This window comes from Cetorhinus maximus, chromosome 18 (assembly GCF_964194155.1).
Source record: "Cetorhinus maximus chromosome 18, sCetMax3.hap1.1, whole genome shotgun sequence".
Classification (NCBI taxonomy): domain Eukaryota; kingdom Metazoa; phylum Chordata; class Chondrichthyes; order Lamniformes; family Cetorhinidae; genus Cetorhinus; species Cetorhinus maximus.
In genome coordinates, this window is record NC_135896.1 from 15,738,575 (window position 1) to 15,751,964 (window position 13,390).

Genomic DNA, 13,390 nt, shown 5'->3' on the forward strand with positions numbered 1-13,390 from the left:
AACTGAGTGTCGGGGAAGGGAGGTTAATTTCAAGTACTGTATTTCCCATTTAAAAGGAGAAAATACCACTCTCCTCAAATGTCTTTAACTTTTTAATTTGCCCATTTTATTGCTGACATGTCTGGTGCAACAAAGGTTTTTTTCTCCTCCCAGCATTTGATATTTTGGGGCTTCAATCAACGAAAGCACCCCCGAGCAGCTTCAGTAGAAATAGTGGTGAAAAGGGGAGGAAGAAAAGGGGCTCTAATTCAAACCACTTCAAGGCCCAAGCTGGAAATGTCCAATCCAAGGAAACCATTCTATTGGATGGGTGTACAGATTTTTCAACTAGTAACATGGTTCTTGTGTCAACTTTCAGGCCAATGTGAAATTGTGCAATGCTAGGAAATATGGACAATCACTTTAGTTAACATCACTGGAGCCACCTAGAAAGGAAGCAGAAACCATTCCAGGAATGAAATCCAGGTGATAAATTTGGCAATTCTTTCAAATGGTAAAGAAATACACAACTTATCTTTGACAAAAAATATTCTAGACTTTCCTTACGCTTCATAGAAGGTTACTTGGACATAAGAAACAAAGGACATGCTTCTCTGGAGCAGGCCATGTATTTATATAAGAGACAAGGGTTAGAAGACAAGTATAAAAACGAAAATGCTGGAAATACTCAGCAAGTAAGGCAGCATTTGTGCAGAGAAAAACAGAATTAATGTTTTCAGTCTCTGACCTTTCATCAGAAGACTTAGTTAATTTGGTCCAGAAATACTATTCACAGATTTAACAGATGTCTCATGCAAGACTATCTGGGCTAGCGTTGGCACAGTAACATAGACCTAGCCTATGCTGAGTACAGCTTAGAAGTTTTACAAAATCTTATAAGAAGCCCAGCTTGCTGTCAGATACATGGACCCAAGATTGGATGATTATTGGAGGTGTATTTCAAGAAGTTATTTTACATATCTTATGTGTTTGCCAGAAACTGAAGAGTAACTGGAACGAGGTAGCAAAAGTCATGAGAGAGATATCTAACACACAAAGGAGAGATTCCTTCCCGTTTATGAATTGGGTGATTCAAGTCAAGTAGGTATAACGCAATACGAAAGCAATTTTGTATATACTGGGTATATAAGGATGTCAAGAGCGTTATGATTTCCTTACAATTCTCATATCCCCTCCCCAACAACCTAAGGTATGGATGGAAATAATTGTTACTACTGATGCAGAAAATTAACAGTTAACATAAATAAGAATTTAAAGACCCAAAAGTCGAGCCAAACAAGAAAAGCAGAGTACTAAGTTACCCAGAGGGTCTTTAAGGTCTGTGTCTGATGGTTCATTGGTCTATAATTGATCTATATATGTTGTATGCATTTGCTTCGTTGAAAATAAAAATTGGGTCACAATACAAACTTCGTTATTTAATCATATAACTTGTTCCAATTATTGTGTGCTATCAATGCTGAGCAAAACTAGAATAAGCTAAGAATCACAGAAATGTCTCAATATATTTGTGCTTAGCATTCCTCATACTGCAAATTAATTCTTAAATCTGCTCAATCTACATTGCAAACATTCATTAAAGTTTTGAACTCACCTCTTCTTTCTCCTTTAGCAGTTTTTCTAATGCAGAAGCCTTTTCTCTCATGGAGTTTTTTTCGAACTCCCTTTCTCTCAACATCATAGAGAACTGCATATTAGTCTCCTGCAGGGCTCGAAATTCTGTTTCCTTTTCTCTTGATTTAGCTACAATTTGGTCATTCTCCTCTTGGACTTTATGAACATCTATTTCCAAAAATGAAATCCTCTCTTTCAGATTAGTGACAGCTTGCTTCAAAACTTCATTTTCATTGTCCCTATTCCTCAAACTTTCTGTCACTGATGACAACTGATCACTTTTAGATTTGATGAGCAGATCTTTTTCCCTGAATGATCTTTGTAGTTCATCATTTCTTTCTCTCATTTGCTTGATCTGCAGAGCAGCATCCTCTTGTTCCTTCTTGTCCATCTCAGCAACTATTGCCAGAGAGCTGGATAATTTAGTGCTATTTTGAAGTTCTACTATTGTGGCCTCCTTACCGTCCAATATTTTATTCAAACGTTCTACCTCTTGTTGCAGTTTTTTAATTTGGTCCAATTGTTCTTCTGATGAGCATCCACTGAAAGAAACTGGTGTGTGCAACATTCCTGTAGTTTTTGCAACCGCTTGCGGTTCTGGGGGTACTCCATCCAACTTGTCAAGTATAAGGTTCTTGGTACTGCTAAGCTGCCCAATGCTTTGCTGTACCTCTGCTAGTTCTTGACTCAGGGTTTGCAATCGCTTCTCTTTTTGCTCGTAACTATGAATTAAACAGTTGTAGTCTGTTTGAAGCCTAGAGTTGCAATCACCATCAGTCGACAATCGTCCCTGAAGCTTAAGGAGCTCATCCTGAAGCTGAGCAGATTCATGCTGCATGTTCTGAACAGTGGTGATCACCTGTTGCTTCCACTCCTCTATCTTCTTCACTTGTTGTTTTAATTTGTCACGTTCTTGCAAAAGCTCTTCAAACTGGTTACTGCTCACCAAGCCCGACTCGCCACCAGATCCCATTCCACATGTCTGCAGGACAGTTACAAGAGTTTGGCACTTCTGGGTAAGGGCATCTATTTCCATGTCCTTCTCACGGATAATTCGAGACAAATTCTGGATGGTTTCACGTACCATGTCTTGACTTTCATTCTCATACTTATTGACCATTTTCAGATTTTCTTCTTGCAGTTTCAAAAGAGCGGCTTCCTTTGCAGCTATAATGTCCATTATTCTATGATATTCAGTCTTCAGTTGGCTGTTCTCCCTTGTCTTTTCATTTAATACTGCTAGCATTTGCTCTCTCTCATTCGCATAAGCCTGCAATTGCTGCTGCAAGTAGGCCACATCTGCCCCAACCTGCATATATGAGCCAGGTGTCACCCTTGCATGAAGGGTTTGGATCTCCAAGTTTTTCTGTTGAATGATTTGAGTTAGTCTACCCACTTCATCCTTAAATATGGGTAACTGATCCAACTGCTTATTCAGAGACAAATATTTTTCGTTTAATAGCTTTATCTCCATTTCTTTTTCTTTTAAACCATTAACCAATCTGTCAATCTCCACTTTGGACAAATCATGCTTTTCATTTCCATTTTCTCCATTCACTGTTAGTACTTTAGTTTCTTGGAGAATGACTGGAGCATCTGTAGGAGCAACCTGGAGTTCTCTCTGAAACTGAGTTCTCATTTGATCGATGGATTCCTGAAGGCTGTGGATTTCTTTATCTTTCTCTGAAATTAATTTTTCATATGCTGAAGTAATTTCCTCATGTAGGGTTTTTGCTTCATCCCCTTCTTTCCCTTGTGCCTGTATAGAACGCTGAAGCTGTAAAACATTTTGCTTTTGCTCCTCAACCGTCCTTTTATGAAGCCTGATTTCCTCTTCAAGGCTGTTCTTTTTGCTGTTCAGCTCAGTTATCTCTGTCTCAAGCTCTATTATTATATCAAGAGTCTTGGGCTCAGCAGTAGGCTGAAGCCTGCTATGTTGGTCCCTGAAGCGATCCATTTCTTCCTTGAGATGGTTATTTTCTTCCTTCATTGTACTTAACTGCCGCTCTTTCTCTTCAAGATTTTGCTTTAAGGATTCACACTCTCTGAAAACCTTTGCATTTTTTTCAATTTCTTGCTGTAATTCTGAACTTCTTTTCCTAAGTGTTTCAACAAATGTCTCCTTTTCATTCAAAAGATCTGTCAACTGCTGCTGACCCTCCAGGCTAGATTTCAGCATTTCTCTGGTCTCTTCATGGTCAGTTTCCAATTGTTGTACGTTACGTTTGAGTTCTTCAATCTTAAAATCTTTCTCCTGATTCAACTTGATCAGACTGTCATGTTCTTTCTGCAAAGCTGTAGCATCTAAATTTCGAGCCATTGTTAGCTCATTGATGGTGTGCTCATATTTTTTAGCCTCCTCGTTTATTCGTTTTTCAGCCTGGTTCAATTCGGACTCCAGCTGGGTTTTTTCCATTCGCAATGCCTGCATTAGGGTGGCGTTTTCCTTGGTAATCTCACTTTTACTGGTTACAGCTTCCTTCAGTTGTTCTTTAACTTCATTTAGGGCTTCACTGGCTTCCCTCTTTTCTGCATCCAGGTTTTTATTTTGGATTTTGAGGTCATTAAGTTTAGTTTGCAACTCATCACTTAGACGTTTAGTTTCTGAAACCTGTTGTCTTAGTTCTGAAATTTCGTTCTCTTTTCCTTGGAGTAATTCTTCTTGATCTCGATTGCTTGGAGCTTGCTGAACAGCTTGTGTTAACTCCACCTTGGCGACTGACAGTTGAGATTCTGCATTCTGTAGCGTCCTCGACAGATTTATATTTTCAGCCTGCAAGTCCGAGCTATGCACGTTTGATTTGCTTAGCTTCTCCATTAGGTCTTTGACTTTCATTTCCAGCTGCTGCTTGCTCATGTGTAGCTCATTGAGGGCAAAAGCACTCTGACTCAGCTTGTCTCTTTGAGATTCCAACTCTTGTGCCATTAATGCCTTATCAGCTGCAACAACCTCCAGTTCTGACTGCAACTGTTTGATCGCTCCTTCAGAATCTCTTCGCTGCTGCGCCAGCTGATCTTTCAATGTGATCAGATGCTTCAGGAAAATTTAAGAAAAGTATAATGTTATACTGGCATGTTTCAGTTACATTTGTTTACTGTATAACTTATTAAAGACCCACTGCCAATGGTATAACTTGCTTCTATTGTTTTGCCATGTTAAATGGAGCATGTGCCAGCTGGAGGAAGGCAATTGTCCAGGGTGGAGGAAGGAAGAAAGAAAAGAATGGAACAAACGGAAGAAAGAAAATGCACCAAATGTTGGTGCAAATTGCTCCATCATCCCAGCACTTGGATGAAGAGCAGAATCAACAGAAGCCTGTAAGGCCTGTCTCCAAGGTATAAAATGCTGGGTGACACAGAAAGGTGCAACAGGGAAAATGACTTCAAAACAAGGGCTTACCTAAAAAAATCTTAAACTTGATCATTTATATTTTCTCAATTAGTGCATTAAACAAATGTTTAATGATAAAAATGTGCACGTTTAAGATAAAAAGTAAAATACATTAATATTTCAATGTTTTTTAAAAAAATTCCAGATCTTAGCTCAGCAGTTATTCTAGTAGCAAGGTCTTTTTCCACAAGAGTTGATTGAGGGGAGATTTGACAGAGGTGTACACAATTATGACAGGTTTAGATGAGGCAGTCAAAGTAAAGCTGTTTGCATAAGCTGATGGTACAGGACCATGGGGGGCAGATTTAAGGTTTTCAGATTCAGTGGGGGGGGTGGTGTGAGGCAGAATTTTTTTTATTATGCAGCAGGTGACGTACACGCCATCTACAGGATTCATGGAAGTAGGAGATGAAGAATGATTTCAAAAAGGAAATTGCATGGGCACTTGTGGGAAATAAACTTGCAGGGATAAGGAGCTACAGCATACAAATGAGACTGACTGGATTTCCCCAAGGCAGCCGGGTGGATTTGATGGGCTGAATGGTCTCCTTCTGTGCTATACTGACTCAAGAAAAAAAAAGTGAAATGATTGAATCAAGTGCCAATTCAACTGTGCTACACTAAAATGGGGTTGGAAGCGGCTTATCTGCTCATATTTTCAATCTAAAAATGGTGAATTGAGGAAAAATGCAACCAACCAAAAATATACCATTTTTACTTTCAACATCATCATGCAGAAAACTTTACTTATTGAAGTATTTATGGAAATAATTATAAATTAGATAGTTACAATGCCTTAATTTTTCTTTAAAAGAATCAGAAACTACAAGGAGAAACTAATGATTATAGGGGCACTACATACCTCAGTAGCTTCTTGATTCTGCTTGTCTAGTTCTTCCAACTCAGACACTAATGTGTCTTTCTGCCTGGAGACCTGTGTCAGGTTACTCTCTTTAGCTGACAAATTATGCTTTAGTTCATTCACTTCCATGGTCAGCCTATTCAGGTCCAAAAGAGCATTCCCATTTCCCTGAATAGTCTGCAGCTTTGAAAGTTCCTCTTGGATAGCCTCCTGGCAATGAAAAAAAGAAACAATTTCTGTCAATTTGCATTCATTACTGCAGAGCAGATCAGATGTTAGCCAGCCTGTACTTCAAAAAACACAACTGCCTGTAACAACCACCTAACCATAGTGTCAGTTCCAATAAAGTTTTGATTCAGAGATGAATCTTCAACCAATCCGTAAAATGCACGTGAAGCATTCTAAATTCATGAGACTGATCTTAGTTCATTAGTAAATATGATATAACAGCAGACAAGCAATGCATGCCTCAGCGCTGTTGAATGATGACCATTAATGAGTTATACAAGGTTCATATGGTTGCACATGCCTGCCTATTCCTTGCTCAGGCAAGGGGGGGGGGGGGGTGGAATAGCACCACTGTTACGTACTTTTTGCATGCTGTATCAAATATCAGGCATAACACAGATCACAATATACCAATCCACATAAAGAATCAGTTTGCCTAATATACAGTGCATATCTCACCCCAAAAGCGCATATCTGAGCCCCAGGAAATGTAGGTACAGGTCGACAACAACGAAGGCTTGGAGGCCGGCAGAGAGGGCGCATGAGAGAGAGACAGACAGACAGACATAGAGGAGGGCGCCTGGGGTGGTGTTCCCATGCATCTGCTGCCTTTGTACTTTTAGATGGTAGCAGTCATGAGTTTGAAAGGTACTGGCTAGGGGGCCTGTTGAGTGAGTGATAGTGGGAGTCTGTGTGCGTCTGGCTCACTCAGTCTCAGGATTTCCACTCAGCCTTACCCCCACACACAAATGGGTGAGGATGAGCTTCAAGAGATTGGGGGTGAGCACGACAAACAGGCTCTGTGCCTCTCACACTCTAATGGTATTTATTAATTACTATTTTTAAAAAATTATCAATTTATTGTTCAGCAAGTTGTTTCTTTTCTTGATACCTCAACTTTATTATGAAATTCATGTTTAATGTGCCAAACCTTATCTTTCTGAAATTTGCTCAGCAGCCCCTTGAAGAGTGAGAAAAAAATGGAGATGTGAAAAGGTTGGACAAGCCTGGCTTACAGCATACAACCTAGCCATCTTGACTTTCTGGATATGGTCTTACCAATGAAAAGACCACTCACAAAAATTACTTTAACTCATTCAAATAGCAGTCTCCAAATGGCAAAAAAATCAAGATACTGTGCCCACCTTTTCTTTTTGTAGCTCCTCCTTTTCATGGTTCAGCAACTGCAGACTTGCTTTCAGCTCCCGAATATCTTCCTTCCCATTATACTTAGCCTTAAAAAGAAATTCAAAACAATAATTATGAAGCTGGACAATTTTTATACTGCACGAGACCACGTTACACTAAAAATAATTTTTTGAACAATTCCAAATAGAGTTTTTGATTCTTTTCCCCCTTCTTTTCATTATTTTTGAATCTATTTTGGCAAATGATGTGCAACATATACAGTTACCCTTGTCCTGGATTAAAACATGTGAAACAAACTCCTCCTAATATATCTAACCGTGACCTATTCAGCACAAAGACAATGAAATTTTCTACCGCACAGAAAGTATGCAACATAATTTGAACTATTAAAATAAGCTTAGTGCTTAAATTTGAGATTATTTTTCATGTTTTCATACATGTAATACAAATAAAACCATAATAGCAAAACAGCTGATCATTTGCCAACATTCACACTAAATATATCACAAACTAAGAAGGTAGTGTGAATGCTCTTGTCTTAGTAATAAAGAATACAAAGCATGAGTGCATTACTAGGTAGAATAGATATTTCAGATACCCAACAGTTCTCCCTTCACTGAAGCAGGCCTATGATTTCTATATACTATCTCAAGTTTGAAACAAATATAAAAGTTCATTGGGTACCTTATCAATCAAGACTGCAGTTCTATTTTTCTATCTCAATAGAAGGAAACACAGAAGTGTTTCAAATACACCATTCTTCACACATACATGTAAAACTCAAGATTTACTTAATAATTGTTTCCTGTACAGATGCAGATTTCAATTACTGGAATTCGTCAATTGAAATATTCTTCAAATGAACGCTCGGGGATAGTCTAACTTGACTCATTTATCACAAAGGAAAAACATTTTAAACAAATAAAAAACATTTAAAGGATAAAAAAATCCATAATTAATTTTAACTCCTTACAGTTGATTTTTAATTAAGGTACACATTACATAGGCTCATGGTGCACCACTGTATCCCACTCATGAATGATATCAACAATAACTCAGAACTTATCACTCAGCAGTTATCAAGACAGCCTGATAATATACAAATTTTATCTCAGATCTTTATACAAACTGAATAAAGAACAGAAATATTCAATGCAAACTCAAGATATCAAGAGTCTGGAAGCCACTTGCAAATACATACTTCATTAGTGTTATCCAATCTCTTCAATTCATTCTCTGCATCTATAATAGTCAAAGGATACATGAAAACATGTTAAAAATCTAATATATAGACAAAATCCATCTTTATTCATCCTTACAACTTGCCTGGAAGAAGCACATGCACACTTTCATGGCACGTTTAAAATTATCTGAACAAAAAACTACATTAGATCAGAAGCAACTTGAAAGTAAAATTTTAACTGATCTTGCCTGTCATTGGAATATAGATTACAAGTACTCTTGATTTATCCAAAGATTTGCTGTCAGATTTATAGGGTCTAAAGAGTTAGATGGTGGATAACTGTCAAACAGTTCAAGTGAAGCTCTGGATCCATATTGGCGAAGTGTGGTTCCAGTCCAATTGAAGTACCACCAGACAAGCATCATCTAAAGTTTCACTGCAGCTTTTCTTGGATCAGCTATTTGCATTAAATAGTGCTATAGTGCTATTTCAAACAGAGAACAAATTACCAGCTACAACTTTTAGAATTCTACAAATGAAGCATTTGAATTATGCACTGTGGAAGATTTGGACAAGATATAGATCAGATTAGCATATTTTCATTTGGAGCTGCATTTGAATCTGGTCCAGAATAATAGGATGAAGGTTAGCCTCTCTCAAGGATATTAAGTGAAGTTATTCTGGATCCAGTTTTTAATATACACATTTATGCAAGCACAATGAATTACATTGGTAAACTCTCAACCTTCTTAACCTATCTGCAGCCTCCAACATAGTTGATGACACCATCCTCTTCCAATGCTTTTCCTCCATTGTCCAGCTGGGTGGAACTGCTGTTATCTGGTCTATCTTCTCTATCAAATCACAGCCAGTCCTTGTAATCCATATCACCTGCAATGGATTCTCTTCACACTCCTGCACCATTACCTCAGGAGTTTCCCAAGGATCTATCCTTGGCCCTCTATTTCTCACCCACCCCTTGCTCTCCACTGTCTCTGATTTTTTACACAGTTTGTCCTAAATCTAGTACTAGATGAACAGAAATTTCCTCCAAATAAATATAGTCTTTGGTTCATGCTACAAACACAGCTATTTCCATCAATTTCCCTGGAACGGCAAGAAGTGAGTCAGACCTTGGTATTGTGTTTGACCCCAAGATGAACTTCCAACCACATATCCACTCCTTCACCAAGAGTTCCTACTTCTGCTTCCATAACATTGTCTGACTCCATCCCTGCCTCAGCCCACCTGCTGCGGAAACTCTCATCCATTCAGGGACAATCATAGTGGTGCAGTACAGTACTATATATGTTCACTTGAGGTTAACCTTAAGACACATTATTGAGGTGAAATTGACAGCTTAATTTACCAATCAACTTGTGATATATAGAATCTAACACCAGTACTGCTAGATCCTGCCACTTGTTCCTAAAGTGTTCGCATTCTATTCTTTAACATTGGTCAACTTGATGGCGTAAAAAAAAATCCACCTCACAACATTCCAAAGTGTAGCATTTTGAATTGCCACCCGTGTTGGGAGAAACACAGAATTCTTTCAACTACTTTTTCGATAAACATGCTGCATTGCACAGAATTGAGCGTTACTGATCAGAGGGAATCGTGGCTGGACTCCTGGTCTGTGACAAGTTAACTTATCAGCAATGGTGACGGTGCTAGAGATGACCTCAGCTTCCTCGAACTAGAGGTTAGTGAAAAATCACCCAGACCCCCTTGCCTGATCAGTATATTGTGAGCCTCCAAAAATAATACATACCTGTATATTGGTGAGGTCAAATTTATGCTCAACTGTAATCTCCGCCCCCCCGCCCCCCAAGGTTAAGTAGCCAGTCAAGACTCTAACAAGCCAAAGATGAAGAACAGCAAGGTACCAGAGGCCTCATTATGCCTGGTCATGAGTCAGTACCTTGAGAGAAGAGGAGAAAAATGGTCCAATGGACTCACTTAGATTATAGAACTCCTATCAAGGAGTGAAATATGCATGTAAATATCTTCATGGAGCACAAATAAGAACAAAGGAACACAAGTAAACCACTTATCTCCTTAAGCCTGTCTGCCATTCAATGAGATCATTTCTGATCACTGATCCAACTCCATACACCCGCCTTTACCTATATCCCTTAATGCCTTTGGCTAACAAAATTCACAATTGGTGTAGTGTGAATTGCTATTTGTGGAAGAGTTCCAAGCTTCTGCCACCCTTTGAGTATAGAAGTGTTTCCAAATTTCACTCCTGAAAGATCTGGCTCTAATTTTTAGACTATGGTCCCAAGTCCTGAACTCACTAATCATTGGAATCCTGCTCACCCAACCCACTGGCGTGAAAGGCAGAGCTTGAGAGAGTGCATACACGGATCATTACACATATCATTAAAAAATGTTTTTCTGGAAAAAAAGAATGCGCAGAGGCATAGTCTCAGATATACCATTCTGGTCCAGGTGCTGCCATTCTGTGAGAAATATACATTCTGCACCAAAATATCCCAATTAGCAGCTGTTGAAGATTAATACAGTATTTCAGGTGAAACAGCAGTCTACTTGTACTTCTTTCAACTAAATATGCAGTATTTCAATGTTCACAACATGGCCTCCTCAACAGTGGGGAAACCAGATGCAGATTGGGTGGCTGCTTTGCTGAACAACTCTGTCCCTCCCTACATTGTCTAGAGTTAAGTAGAATGCAAGATGATCTCACTGAAACAGGTAAAATTCTTAAACATCTTGTCAGGGTAGATGCTGAGAGGCTGTTTCTCCTACCTGGAGATTCTAAAAGTACAGGTTATAATCTCAGGATAAGGGGTCAGCCATTTAGGACTGATGCAAGGAGAAATTTCTTCTTTTAGGGTATTGCGAATCTTCGAAACTTTCTGCCCCAGAGAGCTGTGCTTGCTCAGTTGCTGGATATAGTCAAGACTGAGGTCACTAGGCTTTTGGGCACTTAGGGAATCAAGAGATTTAAGGATTGAGCAGGAAAGTGGAGTTGTGTAGAAGATCAATCATGATCTTTCTGAATGGCAAATTAGTCTTCAGGGCTGTGTGGCCTACTCTTGCTTGAACGTTTCAGTCTTTTAAATTAAAATGTGATCTCCACTGTATTTTCACAAATAAAGTTGCTTCATATGAGATCTTGGCGATCAGCAGCGAAATAGTAACTGTTGTAGTAATCCTATCCTATCTCTCCAGTAGCATGGTCTTCTTGGGTGTAAAGCAGCACAGCACCTACAATGAATAACATATTGTACCTGTTGCAGCATGCCTTAGTTGGAGCACTTCTTCCTCCAGTGCCACTTTTCCTGACAGTTGTTTTTCCTGTTTCTCCACAGTACCCTGCAACTCCATCATACAGTTCTGCGAGTTCTCATATTCCTCCTGCAGTCTCTCGCACTCCTTCAGCTGACTTATCTCTGTTGAAGCATTCTCCCATTCTTGGAGCAAACCAACAGCCAGTTCATCAAAATTGGTCTTAACTTGCTTTTCCAGCTCTTCTTCAGATTGCTTTCTGGCTACCAATTGAGTCTTTCTCTCCTCAGGAAGTGTTGAATGGTCTGAGGACACAGCACCTGCTCCAGCTACAAGTACAAAATAGATGAATTCACTCCAAATACAATTTCTGAATCTGAACAGACATTCTTCTGCACTATTACTTCAGCCTCAAGTTCAGATGATGCAATCATTATGTTGATTGCTTAACCCAGCAGTGAAGACATTATCTAGATCACAAAATTAGATAAGCTTGTTTGTTGTTATATATATGTATATATGATGGCCAAAACTATCCAGTCAAGTGACTAAAATTTCACAGGTGCTCCAATGAAAAGATGCAAAGATTTTGTAAGTGACAGCTGCATGCAAGGCAATTCCAAATTGACTTTGCACATGACAAAAATTCTATATAAATTCTGTTCTGACCTTGGCCAAAACACATTCCACACTTCAAAAGGGAGAAGGGATGTTTAGGTAGTTGTTTTTAAATACAAAGTGCTTTTACACTGCTTGAAATTTTCACTTCTTTAATGAGCTCTTAAATCCTGCACAGCCAGCAAGCCACCTGGAAAACTAAGGCATCTCACCAAGACCGGTGACTGGGTGCACAGTTTATTGTGGATCTGCTGGGCTGCCAATTATAGCAAATAGCAGGGGTTTTATCACTGGTATCAGGGGCTTTCAGTTGACTATGAACGACATTTCCTATCGGAACTGTCTACATTACTATGCGTCTCACACAATGTAAAATTATTAAGGTAATTTTTCTTTCTCCCACCAATTAGGTAATATATACCTGAACTACACTTTTCTGGGACTTTGCTGTATGAAAATTGGTTGCTGCCTATTCTACACTACAAGAGCAGCTTCTCTTCATTGGCTATTAAACACTTGGGGATGTCCCGAGGTTGTGAAAGAAACTATATCAATACAAGCCTTTCTTTTCCTTTCTAGTAGGACATTTGAATATTTCTTGAAATGTCTGTTCTTGCAGACGCCCTTAACTGCAAATCTCCTCTGCAGAGCGTTGCTCAGCTGATGTTTGAGAAAAGAATATTCAATATTGGACACCTCCTCAATCCAGAGTTCCATGTCCATGCTGTTAATCAGCTTGCCATAGGCTGAAGACAGCTGATTGATACATGATGTTTTAACCTGTCTATGCAGGGGTAAGAAAAATAGATTTAGCAGTGTAAATGCTGGGAGCCAAAGCACAGGCTCCCACAATTTAAAATGAAGGAAGCTACTGATTCTTTGACAGTTTTTAAAGCTGATGACAGCTGAACAACTATCTGAAATAGTGGGGCCCAAAATAGCAAGTGGAGTAAAACTAACGTTAAACCCAAGAACATTTGCAACTCATGAGTTTTTCCTTAGTCATTATTTTCATGTTATCTGACTGACAGGAGTGCGGTTCTTTATGAAAACATGTCCTCCGACTCCATCTCCTCCTCTGCCAACA

The 13,390-nt window shown here is 39.0% G+C and overlaps 1 protein-coding gene across 3 annotated transcripts in view; it reads right to left on the reverse strand.

The window, feature by feature from the left end:
* Window positions 1–13,390, reverse strand: part of trip11 (thyroid hormone receptor interactor 11) — a 108,471-nt gene that overhangs the window by 60,300 nt on the left and 34,781 nt on the right. For 2 of the 3 annotated variants that reach the window (XM_078562151.1, XM_078562149.1), the window contains exons 7-11: window positions 11,688–12,014; window positions 8,446–8,486; window positions 7,241–7,330; window positions 5,868–6,077; window positions 1,595–4,648 (exon numbers count right to left, since the gene is read on the reverse strand). In XM_078562151.1, coding sequence (XP_078418277.1) covers window positions 1,595–4,648; window positions 5,868–6,077; window positions 7,241–7,330; window positions 8,446–8,486; window positions 11,688–12,014 — 3,722 coding nt within the window. The remainder of the gene's footprint in view (window positions 1–1,594; window positions 4,649–5,867; window positions 6,078–7,240; window positions 7,331–8,445; window positions 8,487–11,687; window positions 12,015–13,390) is intronic. The other variant, XM_078562150.1, reaches the window with a different exon arrangement.